General features: G+C 41.9%; 2 protein-coding genes across 2 annotated transcripts; both read right to left on the bottom strand.

Annotated features, from left to right (window-relative positions):
• Positions 1 to 597: 597 nt before the first annotated feature.
• On the bottom strand, positions 598 to 11,644 carry ranbp9 (RAN binding protein 9). Its single transcript, XM_062482273.1, has 14 exons — positions 10,966 to 11,644; positions 8,606 to 8,717; positions 7,455 to 7,507; positions 6,369 to 6,536; positions 6,158 to 6,180; positions 5,279 to 5,463; positions 4,662 to 4,774; positions 4,384 to 4,492; positions 3,840 to 3,994; positions 3,476 to 3,626; positions 2,867 to 2,988; positions 2,608 to 2,759; positions 2,242 to 2,353; positions 598 to 1,699 (listed from the first exon to the last, which is right to left on the bottom strand). Exons 1-14 carry the CDS (start codon positions 11,180 to 11,182, stop codon positions 1,569 to 1,571), a joined length of 1,803 nt encoding a protein of 600 aa, XP_062338257.1. The 5' UTR covers positions 11,183 to 11,644; the 3' UTR covers positions 598 to 1,568.
• An 821-nt stretch (positions 11,645 to 12,465) lies between these two features.
• Positions 12,466 to 14,705, bottom strand: rnf182 (ring finger protein 182). The gene has a single exon (XM_062482305.1). The coding sequence runs from the start codon at positions 14,508 to 14,510 to the stop codon at positions 13,671 to 13,673; it is 840 nt and encodes a 279-aa protein (XP_062338289.1). The 5' UTR covers positions 14,511 to 14,705; the 3' UTR covers positions 12,466 to 13,670.
• Between the last annotated feature and the right edge of the window lie 873 nt (positions 14,706 to 15,578).

The raw sequence follows: 15,578 nt of genomic DNA, 5'->3' as shown, positions 1-15,578 counted from the left end.
TCTTATGCTGTCTGACCTAGGGGGGAGAGGTCATGCTTGACCCAGACCCAATGCTATGGTTGGCTGGCTGTTAGTTTATTTGATTATCTGGTATAGTATGAATGCTGAGATTAATAATCCATGAGATTCTTCAAAGGGGTAGCATGCTATTAGTTTAAATGGGGGCTAAAATAACTTTAAAATTCAAGTCTGAAAAGCCCCCTTATGAGCCTCACTGAAACACATTCAATAGTTACTAGGAATTGCAATTACATAAAGGAGAAAGGGCATTTGGCTCCTGAGTTATGTGTTGATACAGGACAAATCTAGACAATACATTAAGAAAATTCAAAACGACATTGCATCACCGCTGCTGTGCAGTTGAAAAAAGTGGGATACCTAGGTAGTCTGGAGGAGAGTGAACTCACCAACCACAGAGGAACTGGGGAAAGAAACATTGACAGCCTCTGTAACTGACCATCACAATCGATCAGTTGTCTGTCGGATAGTAGCAATGTGGATTGTTTTTGTATCATTTACTTTCTTTTGATAGCTAAATATCTCACTCTTAATATAATAATTTTTGATTCATATAAATGTTACCATGTACACACACTGTCAAGGATTGGTGGGATTGGGACCTTTATTATTTGGTGGATTTCACTCTTACCGGCACTCAACAAATATACTGTATAAGCAGGTCAAAATAATAATTTGCACCATGCTGTGTAAACCAGGATACAGAACCAGAGCCTAGTCGCCCTCACTTTACTCTTCTTTTCCACACTTTACCCCAAAAATATAAACAAGATTAAAAACAAAAGGAGAAAAAGGAGACTGTAGTTTCCCGCTGGCTTCTTCAAAGTTCACGTCTACATACGTTGCAATCTCTGATATTTAGGATAAGTAGTTGTTGACTAGCCGCTAGGGAGCCAAATATTATGCATTTAATTAGCCCTGGAGGACACAACAACATGTACCAGAGCACTGTTTTTTGTCTGTGGTTGTATTGCCCCCCACCCCTGCCATCAGCACAATCTCAAGTTTGTGAACCAATGGCAAATAGAAGTATGACAATGGGGGGGGGGGGGTGTTTAGACCGAGATTGGCATGGTCTCTAAAGTGAGAAAAGAGAAAGGGGGTTAGCCCTAACCCTACCCCACAAAGACGATCCGTGTTTGAGCAGATCAAGTTCGCTTGCTTGATGGCTACTTATGGCTAGTCTCTCTGCAGTCAACCAAATGGTTTAGGAGTCTTGTGAAGCCTGTATGCAACCTAGCACAGCTAGCCAAAATATGGGGATTGAGATTTAAGTTGATGGGGGGGTGAGCGGCGTGTATTCGTGTGTCCTAAGACTGTCTAGTCGGCCACCAGCTCCTACACGCTTGACCTCTGTAGCTTGCGAGGACTGGACAAGTGGGAAGCATTTCACCTCGGTCCATCAGAGAAAAAGGTGGAGCTCTCATCACACCTATTTGGTCCTTTAAGCATACACAAGGGTCTAGGAGCTAAGAGAGTTTTTAACTAAACAGACCTTTGTTTGTGTGTGTGTATATATGTATGTGTGTGTGTGCGCGCGCGTGTTGCAACTAGTGCAAGTAATCGTCCACGGAGGCGAAGGCGCAGGAACCGCTGCCGGAGCGCGCCATGATTGACAGGCATTGGGCGGCCTGGCCCACAGCCTGGGCCAGAGGGGGTTGCTTGGGAAGGTTATGAGTCTCTGGAAAAGGTGGAGAGAAGCCATGTAAGATTAACAAGGGGTGCAATTCAGCATATCAACATTTTCAGTGCAGTCAGTTTCCCTGTAAGAAGGGGTCGTCTATGAGGGTGTCTGCAGTTCTTAAAAAGGATCAAATAAATAAATAAATAAATGAGGCTGAAGTGGCTCAAAGCATCTAAACATGGAAGGTAGTTGGGTGGCGTTTTTAGGATATGAAGGTATTCTTAGTCATTTATTTACATTTATATAAAATAAAGTCATTTTAAGGATTATCTTTTGGAATGCATCGTCACTATATTGAAAGTATAAATATACTTAGATTTTTTGTTGTCATTTTTAATTTTCAAGGAGCAGTGAGAAGCACCCATTGGTAAAAAGTCCAGTATTTTCAAGCACCTTGTATGTACTTCTTCCATTACGAGGTAAAGAAAGTATGTTTAAACATAATGACCTACACGTTTAGTGACTGCGTTGGAAAGTATTCAGTGGACATGATAATGACATGCAGCTATACTAGGCGTGTCATAGATGCATTTACCTACCTAATATTGCACTGTTGAGGGTGGAGCAAACCGGCTCTCTCTGGATTGAATCAAGCTGATATCCCACAGGGCTGCCCCAGGGGTCAGAGTAAGCCAGCAGGCTGAACGCATCCTATAGGCAGAGCAGGAGGCTGAATGAGAAGGCTTCATTGTGCTCACAAATGAAAACGCAGGAGAGAGGGGTGTTTCCCCCAGTCTCAAACTTCCCCTTTGACAATCGATCAATTCATGACATACGTGCTCTAAATGGTTTCTTATCATTAAGAGCAAACCACATACGCCCGGTTAGCAAATCAAGCCCACCCACTATTCAAATAATAACGTATCCATTCATTTCATGACGCTGTAAAAGCAGGATCCGTCTACCTTGAGCATCTTCTTGTTGGCAGAGTTTTTGCCACACTCGCGACGCAGGTGCTCGCTCATGCTCTGGAGCTCCCGGCCAAAGTGAATCATCCTCTCGATGGCTGCCTGGCTCCCCCCACACAGTTGCCTCTTGGACTGGGTGGACTCCACCTCTGTTGGCGACAACATCTCCTACATGAGGCTACTGTTTACACCATGTGACAGAAAACAACGCAGGCAAGGTCGCAACTCTTCCGTATTTGGGGAACAGCCGACTCACCCATGTCTGCGTCGCAGTCCTCTGGCTCGGCTCCGTGTTTGGAGCTGCCGTTGAGGAAGCCGTTAGAGGATGACTCGGTCACTCCATTACTGAAATGATCCTCTTCCATGTCCACATCAGTACTACAATACAAAGAACCAAGCGGTAGAACATATGTTAAGAGACGTAGAGATTCTCCACCCCATCATCGATCCAAATATATACCGGGATCAGATGGCTAAGCGGTTAAGGAGTCTGGCTATTAATCAGAAGGTTGCCGGTTTGATTCCTGGCTGTGCGGGACAAATGACGTTGTGTCCTTTGGCAAGGCACCTCACCCTACTTGCCTCGGGGGGAGTGTCCCTGTACTTACTGTAAGTCGCTCTGGATAAGAGCGTCTGCTAAATGACTAAATGTAAATATACCATTTAAGGCCTAAGCACAATGTCAGCAACATTAGAAAGTACATGGAACTGGTAAATTGGAACTAGCTTTCGTTTACCCAACTATATTTCAAACCCTGCCGTCTTTGCGGCTTTGGGCCCGGATCATTTGAGTTCATAAATGATGTCACATCGAAGGAACATTTTTGGGAAACAGAGACGAGCAGTCCCTGTTCAGATGGATTACCTGGTGTTGAGGGGTTGGCTGCTGCTGCCATTGAGGCTGACCTCTGCTGCGGGGAGGGCGGGTCCCGGGGTGCAGGGCTTGTGGCTGTAATGGGAGGGGGATGGGTGGGTCTTACTGGAGGTCACTCCATTGCAGCAGTTGCTGTCGGACCCTGAGGAGAAAGTCAAAAAAGATATCACTAAACTGGAGATAAATACAGATTCAATAGGAGGTACATATCTGAGACCTTTTGCCTAGGTGGAAATCTACTTGAAAAAGAACATTTATCAACAAACTTGGAGAGAGTAAATTGGGTCAAACACCGCAACTCTGAGGTAATATTCCTAGAATATTGGAAGTGTGTGTGTCTTGCGTCCACATGTACCTGTGAGGTAGGCCTGAGAGCCACTGGCTTTGTGGCTGGGACTACTGAAGTTGCGGGGTGAACCTGTGTAGCTGTCCTGGGACTTGGGGCTCCGTCCACCCAAACACCTCACCTCACTGTCTGTCCCGTTTACCATCTCTATAAACTGTCTCACTCTGGTGGAGAGAGAGAGGGAGAGGAGGGTTTCAGTCAAAGGGCGGATAAGTCCGGATAAAAAAAGAAAGTGAGATGAATGAGAAGTTAGAAGGGAAAGGAAAAGTGTATGTGTGATTATACGTAGTAAATGTAATAATAATAATAATCAAACAGGGATATAACGTATAAAAGGTAGACATGACACAAAGATCTAATCCACTAAGAAAGTACAACAACCTTTACTCCAGAATAGGCCTTTACCTATAAAACAACCAGAACAAATCTAAAACGCATGTGTTATGGCAATATACAAAAAATGCTTGGAGGAAAAATAGATGAGGGCTTTCATAAGTGCAAGTTAAGCGACATGGACAGGAAAATACATGCATGCAAAAATGCAGTGACTCACTTCAACATGAACATGAGGTCAGGGTTCCTCTCCAGAAGACTGGGGTAGAGCTGTTGGGTCGTCTCGATGGCCTCTCCCATTCTGCCTGACAGCACCAGCTTCTGGATTTCTGCAAGAATGTTGAAGAACACGGGGCATTGCAAACATGAGGATGGCAATTTCTTGTGTTTGGCCATTTTAAGGACCGACAACATATAAAAACAGTGAATTCTTACATCCGTAGTTTTGCCCATTCGACATTGTATTCACCAATTCACAAATCAACACCCACGACTCACTCTGCCTGTTTTTGATGGAGGCCAGCTCCTCGTGCACAGCCTGGTCAGTGGATTTGGCGAAGGCTTCAGCTGTGGCACAATAGCTGTGATGGACCAAGTAGGACGCCACCATTCTGTGTTGGACAGTGAGAATACTCAGTAGGAATCATGTCGAAATGAAACCCCATGCCTAACACACAACATAAGAGATCACCTTAGGAACCTTTAGAAACTACACAAATTGTCATCATTGGGAATTACAATTATTAATTAATTAATTTACAATTAAATGCTTGAAGTTCACAGGTTAGAACTAAAAGGCCAATAATTGTGATTGTAAATGAATTGTCAAAAGGATCAAGCTACTACAATTGTACCGGTAGCTTGCTACGTTTTGGTTGGTGACTAGACAGTAGTGAACAACATTATCACTTAGTGTTTTACAGTCATGAGTTCTCTTCTAACAAATACAAATTACAAAAACATAATCAAATGTATACTAGTAAATTTATCTTTCGCAATCCAAATCCCCTTTGAATGGAGTTTTGTCTGCATCCAGTCATCATGGTGAAACAGGATGCAGAAGACAATCCAATGGCAGCGGAGAATGATGGGAAATGTAGTATCTAGGGACTTACTTCTGGATCATGGACTGCCACTCTCCCTCCCGTTCTCCAATAGGAAACCTGTCGATTTGGGCCTGGATTTTAGTCCTCCACTCGCGCATGTAGTCCTCAATGTCGAACACAAAAGGGTGCTGGCCAAAGTTAGCATCCACCACTTCCCCTGGGGTCTGTAGTCCCACAGTGGGATACAGGTTGGGCTGGAAGGTGTCGGAAGAGAAAAAAAATGGTATGGCGCAAACAGATTTTTCCATACATCTCACGAGCAGAAGTGCTGCATTTTGGCTCTGCATTTTCCTACTGAAAATTGGCTTTTTATTCAGATGACAAAGCATTGTTTTATAGCAGCTGTTACTGCTAAATATACTTGCCCACAGCTTTGTATAATACTTATATATAATTTAATTTTATGTTTCATTCTACCGAACAAGTTCAAAAATTCACTTGTGGCTCTTTATAAGAGACTGTGAAATCAAGCTAGCGACTTGACTTTTGGATGCACGGTGTCTAGGAGTCATGAGCTCTAACGGAGAAGACACTTGTCCAAAGATCTGCTTTTCATGATCTAATGAGAAAGGTCATCTTTGTGACGACTGGGGGAGGTGACGCACAGCACGGACAAACTCAGAAACACATGAATGCTGGCTGACAGCCAAGCTTGTTTATCTGCTCAAAGGATTATTGTTTGTGCTAAATCTTTTCTTATTCTATTCCCAAGTAAGCAGCCATTCTGCTGCAAAGAACAACTGTGCAACACAGCAGTGAATAACACATCCTCATTCCTTAAGAATAAATACTACATTTCAAGAAATAAAAGTGTGTGGCCAAACTATATTCTAAGTTCTTTCTAGTTGCAAATATCATCACAATCTGAGTGATGGATGCAGTACTTACTGGTAGATCAGTAAAAGCGATTCCTGTTGGACAAAGAAGAAAGTAAAAGGCATCAGCAAGTTTACTAATCAGTTATAAAAAATAAATAAAAACATGACATTACTTAGAGGGTGGGACAATTGTCAAACTTTTTTTAGGGGTATCTGCACAGTAAGACATCAAATGTAATTCTACCATTGTATAAAACAATAGAAGCAGGTATGTTCTGTACCCAAGCTGTGGCCATTCTTTGTGTAGAAACATGTGTTGTTGATGAGGTTGACACAGCAGCCAATCACATCGCCCGTTGTGAATGTGGGCCCGTAAGGTTGCCCAGTACCAGAAGAGCAGAATGAGTGGCCATCGTCTCCGTGGTAACCATATGAGTGCTTGTCCCAACCTGAAGAAAATGCATGATAAATATACATATTTTATAATTTTTTACAGTACACTTCATCAGTAGTACATTAGCTGTCAATAACCAGCTTCCCATTTCATGTGCTGCTCCTGTAGGCTAGGATCTCCAATGAAGTCTCTTTTTGATATGCATTATTGAAATGCAATTTGTAGAATTTGGAATACGGTTGTGTTTTCATTTTTTTTTTTTAATCCTTTTTTTAAACCTATTTGGTCTTGCTCCACATGGGACAGGGATTTCAAGCCTATTCAGCACTCACACAAAACTAGCAACTGGATGCCAAGACCACCCATTGATTGACTTATTTTGGCACAATTTGCAGTGCCCCCAAACATATTACATATGGCTTTCCTTTCAGTTGCATTTTGTGAATGGGATCTTGCAATTTGCAAATGCTTTGCAAGGACTTGACAGTGCTTTGCGGCTATCTTACTGCCCTAAAAAGCTGCAGCTTTCTCAGTGGGCCCACCCTATGTCCTAAGGCCCTGTGACTGGTATTAAAGGGGCTGAGAGACTAGCCTGTAAAGCCAGATAACCGCTAACCGCCAATGCTAACATGTGACCCTGGCTCCACTGTGTCATTTCAGGCCAAAGAATGAGCAGAAGCCCATCGGGTCTCTTTAAACACACCCCAGCAATGCACTCCCACACATCTTTAGATAGATAACCCCCGACACACACACCCACACTATGCCCAATCATTTCTAAAAAGCAAAATAGATTCTAAATTATCTGCACTTACAAGGACACAAGATGTGCCCACAGAATAAGCCTGAATGAGTGTCTCACTGACAATTCCACAGGCAGTGGCAACTAACAATGACACAGCAGTAACCACAAAAAACCCACATCCTGTAGGTATTCTGCATGCATACGAAAGGCTTTCATGTGTCAACTTACCAGGGAGTCTGTTCATGTTGACACCTTGAGCTGAGAGACCGATACCCATGTACCTGTTATAGAAATTAACAATGAGCCAAGTTGTAAAGAAGGTAAAAGATATACAGTAAATGTTTATCTAGGGATGCACCAATACCATATCCTTTTACTTTTTGGCAAAGCACTGTAAATAATTTTACAGTTGATCCTGTAAGAATAATGACTTGAGGACAGTGTGTTGATTATTTTCAGCAACTGTTATTCAAAAGACATAATAAAAAAAGCCTAGAGATTCAAGACATTCAGAATGCAACCGAAGCCCACGTTCTCAACGATTGACAGTGGTTGATCTTCAGACATAATGAATGATGTAAGCACTTCTGGTATTTGTATGTTTATGTCTCCTAACATTTTCTCTTTCCATTGCTAGGGTTTGTTACAATATTGGTTGCTTTGTGCTACTGCAAGTGCAAAATCTTTCATGCACACTGTTTCATTTTCAGATGTTTAATCAGGTTACTTGTATTGTAAGAACTTGTTTTTGTACCTCCCAGTATCTCCCTTTTTGATGTTGCCAACCCAAACCCACTTGGTTGCGATTGTTAATTTGGAAATATTACCACACCGCTGACATAGTGTCTGATGCTGGTGTTTCTGTGCACTGAATGTTTACACATTGACATACATGTCAGATGGCATCAGTTTTTGGAATCAGATAATTTTTAAGCGTTTGAGTGCATGAGCGCAGTATCAGACCCAATATTGGTATTGGTGCGTCCCAAAATAAATAAATTTGTGATTAATTTCCAATTTCACTGCGAACACATCATGAATAAGCATCCGAAGACACTGACCCATATTTTGTGACATTAATGTAAAACAATACTTCAGGGATGGGAGGGATTAATTAATTACGGATCAATCAATTAAATCAAATAAATGGAAGTCAACTGGGGCAATTATAGAGTAGGGCTCCACTACAGCTGCTCAAACTGACACTTTTGCTCTGGCAAAAACAGCAAAAGGGTCAAGGACTATGATTTAATTCTGTACAACTATAGTGTATTAGGACTATACTGTAACTTGGTAAAACTTGGTAGCTGAACCTCTTATATTTTTGATAAACCATATATAAAAGTAATTCCTTCAGTAGTGTGTCTATTTGGCCTTACCCATCTCGGCCTTTGCTGATGATCTTCACCTCAAAGTAGTATACGCCACACGCGGCAGGGATGGGGTGTGTGGCCCGCACTGACGCTGCGTCTTTAGGGGTCTTTCCATGACCTTCAGGAAGGCACGTGGGAGGTTAGAGAGAGGTACAGAGGAGGAGCACTAGCCCAAAAGCCCAAGACACAGAGAGCCCACCACACAGACCTGAGGGTGGTAACTGACCATGTGTTGAGTCAGGTGAAATTAACTTAGTCATTCTCGTCAAGACAGCACTGTTCATGCTGCCCTGGCTGTTGTTCATTGAATGGCTGACAAGTTACGCTTCAAAATTGGTTTCATGGGGTTTCAACACCATGGTCAAGCGATTCCTGACTTTAAATTAATTATACTTGTCACAAATTATTTTACTTCACAAAGCACATTTTTTGCGTCAGTTGATGAAGTGTGGAAGGCTGTCTCCCAGACCCTACCAGAGCACCCTCTCTACTCCACAGCTGGCTTCACTTGTGTGATTAAAAAATATGCTAAACCAAGAATTCAGGGGGTCAGATGGCTGAGCGGTTAGGGAATCGGGCTAGTAATCTGAAGGCTGCCAGTTCGATTCCCGGCCGTGTCAAATGACGTTGTGTCCTTGGGAAAGGCACTTCACCCTACTTGCCTCGGGGGAAATGTCCCTGTACTTACTGTAAGTCGCTCTGGATAAGAGCGTCTGCTAAATGTTAAAAAAAAAAATCTATATCATTACGTTTGCATCGTTACTACAGGTCATTCTGACTTTTTAATGGAAATTAACCATCTATTTTAGTTTTTAAACATTTTGGAAAAATAGGAAAACACCCATTGACCTTTAGTAGTCCTAATGTCATTAGAGAGCCATGTTTTGAGCCATGTGACTATGGAAGCATCTAAACATTTGTATTGGGAAGCTATTGAGACCATATCCAATTTTGCATTAGAGGAACAGAGGGAATACAAGGATACATTAGTGTCAAGTGCATGCTTTATTATTATTTTAATTTATTATTTATGTCTATTTTGTTTTACAGTGTTTGTCATGCATTGCATTCTATATTTCATTTGACTGTTTTAGTTCTGTTACTGTAACTACAGTATACTTTCTGAAAACATGTTTGTTCACTCAACACTTTGCAGACATAAGTTATTAAATATCCCTCTATTTCAATTAAAGGTTCCCAACCACTGCATAAAAAAGCTTTGAGGAAACAAATTTCCCACCCTCCTGTTCAGACCACACTACTCTTATCTCTCCACCTACTGCCACATTTATCTTCAATCAATAACTGATGTAGCGGCACCGTCTATCATGCAGTACTACCTAAGCAGTCTTTGTATGACAAAATACTCCTTACAGTATGTCAGGCTCAAGTGATCATGGATCATGTGTATATACAGTCAGGAATGGGTATAAATTGCATTTTGTAACAGAACATACTGGTAGGAAGAGTTTAGGAAAGTTAAGAGAATGACAAAACACACCCTGGAAGTTCATAACTAAACTAGCTATTCCAGTTGAAAAGCTGTGCCCCCTAATGCCAAATGGAAGACCAGAATAGTCGACCAAGGGCAAAAGTATTAGTACTACTAACGTTAAGTGTAACGTTTACTCCTCTGATCATTCCAATGCATTTGGATGTTGAGGGGGTTGAGATGCCAATCTTGTCATAACTCATCTGGGCAGGAGGATTTACATTGACAAGACAGCCATGCCAAAAATAGGCATAACCAGCGACTGTAGCTACCAAGTTAACATTAACTGTGACGTTTCCAACCCATGTGGATTAATTCTGTCTAGCTGGCGAACTGATAATACATACAACCAGTTGTCAAAGAAGCACATACTGACACACCAACACTAACCGTCAGTTAACTAGCAGGATTATACCCGTTCCGCTAGATAAACAGATGCCTGTGCAAGAGTGGTCCTACTTTACCAGTATGGCTATGCCCTAATAATGTAGCTCTATTTTGTTATGGGTTCATTGTGGTGTGAGCTAGCATTCGAAGACTTCACTACTACAGTAGCTAGCTCAGAAGCAGCCAAAGAACTAGAATTTCTAGTAGAAAACGGGATGTCTCAGTTTTGGCTGACGACACCTCACCAGCTGGTTTACAAGATGTCCTCTCCTGTTGTTGTTATAAAAATGAGCATGCTAGCTATCGGCTAGTGCTAAACTGCCATTGATTGGATGCGTAGTAGCCTGACTTAGCTTGCTAGCTACGTAGTTAGAGCTAACTCCGCTTGCCTAGCTGATGCTAGCGCTAGACTAGCTAGTTGGAATCATAGCTGAAACCTGACAAGAGTTGTAATGTTAATATAGATCGTGAACCGTGTGGCTAATACCTTTATAATGCACTCGGAGATTGTTCTGTGATAGGCCAATATAACTGAACTTGTCCTTGGGACTCCATGATCGAGGAAGTGGGGTCTCATTTTCATTTACTGCTGGATAAAGCCGTCGGAGTCGCTGGTTGAGCTCCTTTTCCTGCTCGTTCAGAGTCGAGTCTCCGTGAACAACAACCGACATAAGAAACCCACAGCCCGATGACTGTCCAGACATGGCTATTAACCTGTTCTAAATCTTAATGGCTTATCAGCCACTACAACAATTAATCTCAACAAGCTAACTATAAAATTAGCTAGCTAAGTTACCCCTCACTAGTTGCCAACGTTAGCTCGGCTAGCTCAATTGCTAGCTGGCTAAAGCACTAGCCACAAACAAGTAGCTTGCGAGCTAGTTGGCTATGATGGCTTGCTTTTTGTGGCTGACATTAGCTTGTAGCTAGCCTAGCTGACACAGAAATCAGGGTAACCTCGAATTCAACGACAAAAGCTAATACGTTAACTAGATAATGCTACAGTACAGCATTTTGGGACGAGTTGACGTTTCGAATAAGCAGACTGATCTCGTATAATCAAAGGAAACAAACTGTCTAGCTAGCTAGATGGACACCGACAAATCTCCTCGGGTAAACTCGATCTTTTGTTTGTTGTCGAAGCATAATCCTCAATTCTGATTGGTTCAATGCAGGTCCAGTCATACTTCCTTAAGAAGGACTATAAAGTAGCTAACTACATCATCATTGTACACCAAGATCAGGCCAATCACACTGTCCAATGTCTCATCTCAATTGTGTAAATAAGTGCCGATGCTTATTATAACACCAGCCTATTACAACACTGACAAGGTGTATGCATACATGTAAGGTTAGATGTCTTCGTATCACAATTAAATTGAAGACAAGTGAGACAAGTGCATTCAGACTTTCAGACTTGTATTGAATGGGCATGTTCTGATCCTTGTAAAATGTGGATGAATGTCTAAAAGAGCTGAAGGCTTTGGTTCAGATATATCATTGTGTTCATTTTAAATTATATAGATTTGTTTTGGCTTTATGTGTATGTGTGTGTTTCCCTGTGTCGCTGTTCCCTGCAAAAGTGTTTGTGTCACATAGTAAAGACCAATAAAGCAGCTTAATGGAGCCTATATTGTCATACAACACAAATTGTGTTATTCAGTTGTGCCCTTAATTTTCCTCAATTGAGAGAAATATGAGGGTTTTTCAATTTGCCACACAGCTTCCATGTTTTTCTGATCCCTCACTCCACCAAGTGGGAATGTTTATAAAAATGTGGAAAGGGATATGATATGATTTGATGTTAGTCCATCAGACAAGAACTCATTGGTGCAAAAAAAAAGACAAAATGACTTGTGTGAGCTATGATGGTTACCATCATAAAGGTTTATAGCAGTCCATAAGAATATATTCTACTTGACCATGATAATACTCATGCAAAAGCAATGTTTTCTATCAACATTTCTACTGGGCTCTTAATTGTAAGTTGCAGTCTATTGAATGATTAAGAACATTTTGACCATGAGGTAAATTTATTTTTTGTACTGGATGCATACTGTACATGTGATTTTGCCTGAGAGTTTCATTCATCAAAAAGGTGACTACAGTACCACAGCAAAGACTTCTCATTGCCTGCATTCTAATTTCTTTAAATCTCTCCTTTGTTCGGTAAATAAGGCATTGAAACACACAAAATAACATGGCTACATTATAACTACATACATCATTTCAAATTACATAGCAGCTATGTTGTTAACAGGACTATAAACTGTTCACACAGCAAGCAAAACGAACAGCTATTTGAATTCCTGGCAAAGCCTTACAAAAGCCTTATAAATTCTCATTCATACAATATGGTAAAGGTTTTATTATTCCTTTTTTGTTGGATTCTTCTTTAGAACACCCGCCTCACGTATGAGAAAGTGACACCAGTCTCGGTTTGGAATCTCAAATTGTTGAGTTGTGTATCAAAAGTTAATAGTTTTCAGAACAGAAGATCTGTCTATTTAACAGTCTATTTATGTTAGTAATTTTTTTAATGTTATATGTTACTATGAGCATACTGCAATCTGCTAAAAGTAAAAACCAAAGCAGGGTTATATTACACTTTATCAGAACAGCACCCTTTTATATTGTGCCAGATTAAAAAGCATCGATTTGCCTGCTTATGCTCTATCAGGACTGTGACAAAAAAATGTTGTGGTAGTTAAATCCTAAGCCACACAACAAGTAGACACAGTTGGCAGATTTATAACGTTATTTTGATTAAGTACTACTTCATCCATGCACAATTCAATGCTCATTTAATTAAAATACCTAGACCCGTTTATCTCTATAAGAGCTTCTTGTTAATTGCTCTAAATGTTTTGTATTTATTCTATACAGTCATTAGCCAAATAGATGACTCCAACACAAACTCATTCACACCCTCCAGGACTTTCCACTGTTCGTCTAAAAAATAATACTTTGATCTGAAATGTAGATAATGCCAATAGTTACACTATCTTGAACATAATTGGTTTTCACACAATCTCCTAACTTCATCAAGTATGAGATTATAATTAAAGAATAAAAACTTAAGAAAAGAAACATTTTACAGTTCTCATGTGACCCTTTTCAATGTCATTCAATTTGAAAAATATATTAAAAAATCTGGTGATTTCTTTTCAGCCCACCTACTCAAGGATGGTTCTATGTGGGCATGCAGTCCCAGAACTCATGACAAATGCACTGGCAGAAGCCATAGACCATGATCAAAACAAGGCTAGTGGGGACTAGGCTAACCAAGAGCACCCCTAGAATTGTCTTCTGCATAATGAGCAAGTAGACTCCCATTGGCAGGGAGCTGAAGTAGAGCAGTCCTAAGACCCACACCAGCGCCCTTGCCGAGGTCTGACACAGGAGGGCAGCGCAGTTCCACACTGTGCACCTCTGGGTGACGGACGCCATGGAGTCCAGGCTGGCGGAACGGTAATCCCTGCCCTGGATTGTGGCCACTCCTGGGGGGTGAGAGAGGGGCAGGTGATGTACATGATCTTGGGGTGATGGAGGAGGGTGCTCCATGATGGTGATGACCACAAAGTTAGGCGAGCCACGGATTGAAGAGTAAGTTGTCGAGGTAGACAAGGAGGGGGATGCACTGGGACTGCTTCCCATCAGCGAGCTCAGTTGCCTGGGGCTGAGGAGCAGCTCTGTGGGGCTATCATGGTGGTAGTGGATGTTCCTCTGGTTCCGGTTCTGGAGGGCAAGTGCTGCTACCAGGTTGCAGTCATCCGGTAGACTGCTCACCACCTCCCCAGGCAAACTGGTGATGTAGCGACAAAATGGGCACACCACAGCATTCGGGGGTGACTCACCAAGGTCTAAAATCTTGGTCAGACACTTGGCGCACAGACGATGGCAACACTCAAGTACCTTGGGCCGCCTCCCCCCAAGGCTATAGGCACAGTAGCAGATCTTACACTCTAACTCTTCTGCATTGAACCCTTCCACTACACCCCCATCCTCTGTATTCCGTAATTGCCCCATCATCCTTTCTCTCTCTTGGTCGGTGTCTTCTTGTTCGTCTACACGTTTTGGTTAACAGATAGCCAGATCCCAGGTCCGTGAAATTCAACATTGAGAAACATAATGAGCAGGAAGCAGCAGTAGATTCCTGTCGATTGAGGTAAAAAGAGCATTCCACCTCAGAGAAAGTTCTAGTTTCAAACTGTATGTCCAGGCTCCTCCGGGTGTGACTGTGTGTCAGAGAAAGTTATGTGGGAATTTGTGTATGTGTAGGGGGGCCCTAGTGAGTTCTATCCATGGGGGTGCGCGCATTGGAACATTTGGGCAAACAGTGTTTCGTGCTGGGCCGAAAGCCTTTCATGAATCGCATGGTGAGAGAGAGAGGCAGAGATAGAGGGGAGAGGCCTAAAGAGAGAGGGAAAGACAGAGAGGGAGAGGCAGAGAGAGAGAGGCAGAGAGAGAGAGAGGGAGAGGCAGAGAGAGAGGGAGAGAGGCCAATGGTGAAAAACAGATAACTGTGAACACAGCATTAGAAGAGAACAAATACAGGCAATGGGACAACAAAGCAGAGCCTGTACAGACCAGGGCTGGAATTTTCGAGCCTGGCCTTTTGTTGCCCACTGAAATTCAGTCCAATTAGTGGGCCCCTCCCCTCCATTTCATTTCCGTGCTTTTTTCTGGACTGTTAATGGTGTGTGTGTGTGTGTATGTAGTGTGAGTGAGTATGTGTGTATATGTGTGTGTCTGTACAGTAGATGCAAGTAGTTTTTGTGTATTTGTGTGTGGCAGCGTATAATACTTGTGTAAAGTGCAGTCTGTGTGCACTTCTAGAGTGCAATTAAAAAGTGGAACAGGTTATTGTTTAGGGATCATAATTTGGCACTAAACTGTGCTTTTGATTAAAGGCCAAAGCAATGGGGTTCACAGTGTAATGGGAAAAATGGGTCATTGTGTCTTCCTTATTCAGTCTCTTTAATGTCTTTCAAAAAATGCCCATCATGAAAAGCCCCAACGGTATATATTGCCTTGAGACTGTCATTTTAGATTATAATAATTGATTATAATATTATTAATTATTATAATAAGATAATA

Source organism: Osmerus eperlanus, chromosome 16, assembly GCF_963692335.1.
Source record: "Osmerus eperlanus chromosome 16, fOsmEpe2.1, whole genome shotgun sequence".
Lineage (NCBI taxonomy): Eukaryota > Metazoa > Chordata > Actinopteri > Osmeriformes > Osmeridae > Osmerus > Osmerus eperlanus.
The sequence above is the reverse complement of the archived record's forward strand: the minus strand, read 5'-3'. Positions and strand labels throughout refer to the sequence as shown.

What these genes read in the sequence shown, in the direction of transcription:
- ranbp9 (XM_062482273.1), bottom strand. Translation starts at nt 11,182, where the DNA reads ATGTCTGGACAGTCATCGGGCTGTGGGTTTCTTATGTCGGTTGTTGTT. An exon ending in GGACTGCGACGCAGACATGG is followed by an intron (nt 2,760 to 2,866) that starts GTGAGTCGGCTG and finishes TGTCGCCAACAG; the next exon opens with AGGTGGAGTCCACCCAGTCC. An exon ending in CCTCAACAGTGCAATATTAG is followed by an intron (nt 1,700 to 2,241) that starts GTAGGTAAATGC and finishes CACCTTTTCCAG; the next exon opens with AGACTCATAACCTTCCCAAG.
- rnf182 (XM_062482305.1), bottom strand. Translation starts at nt 14,510, where the DNA reads ATGATGGGGCAATTACGGAATACAGAGGATGGGGGTGTAGTGGAAGGG.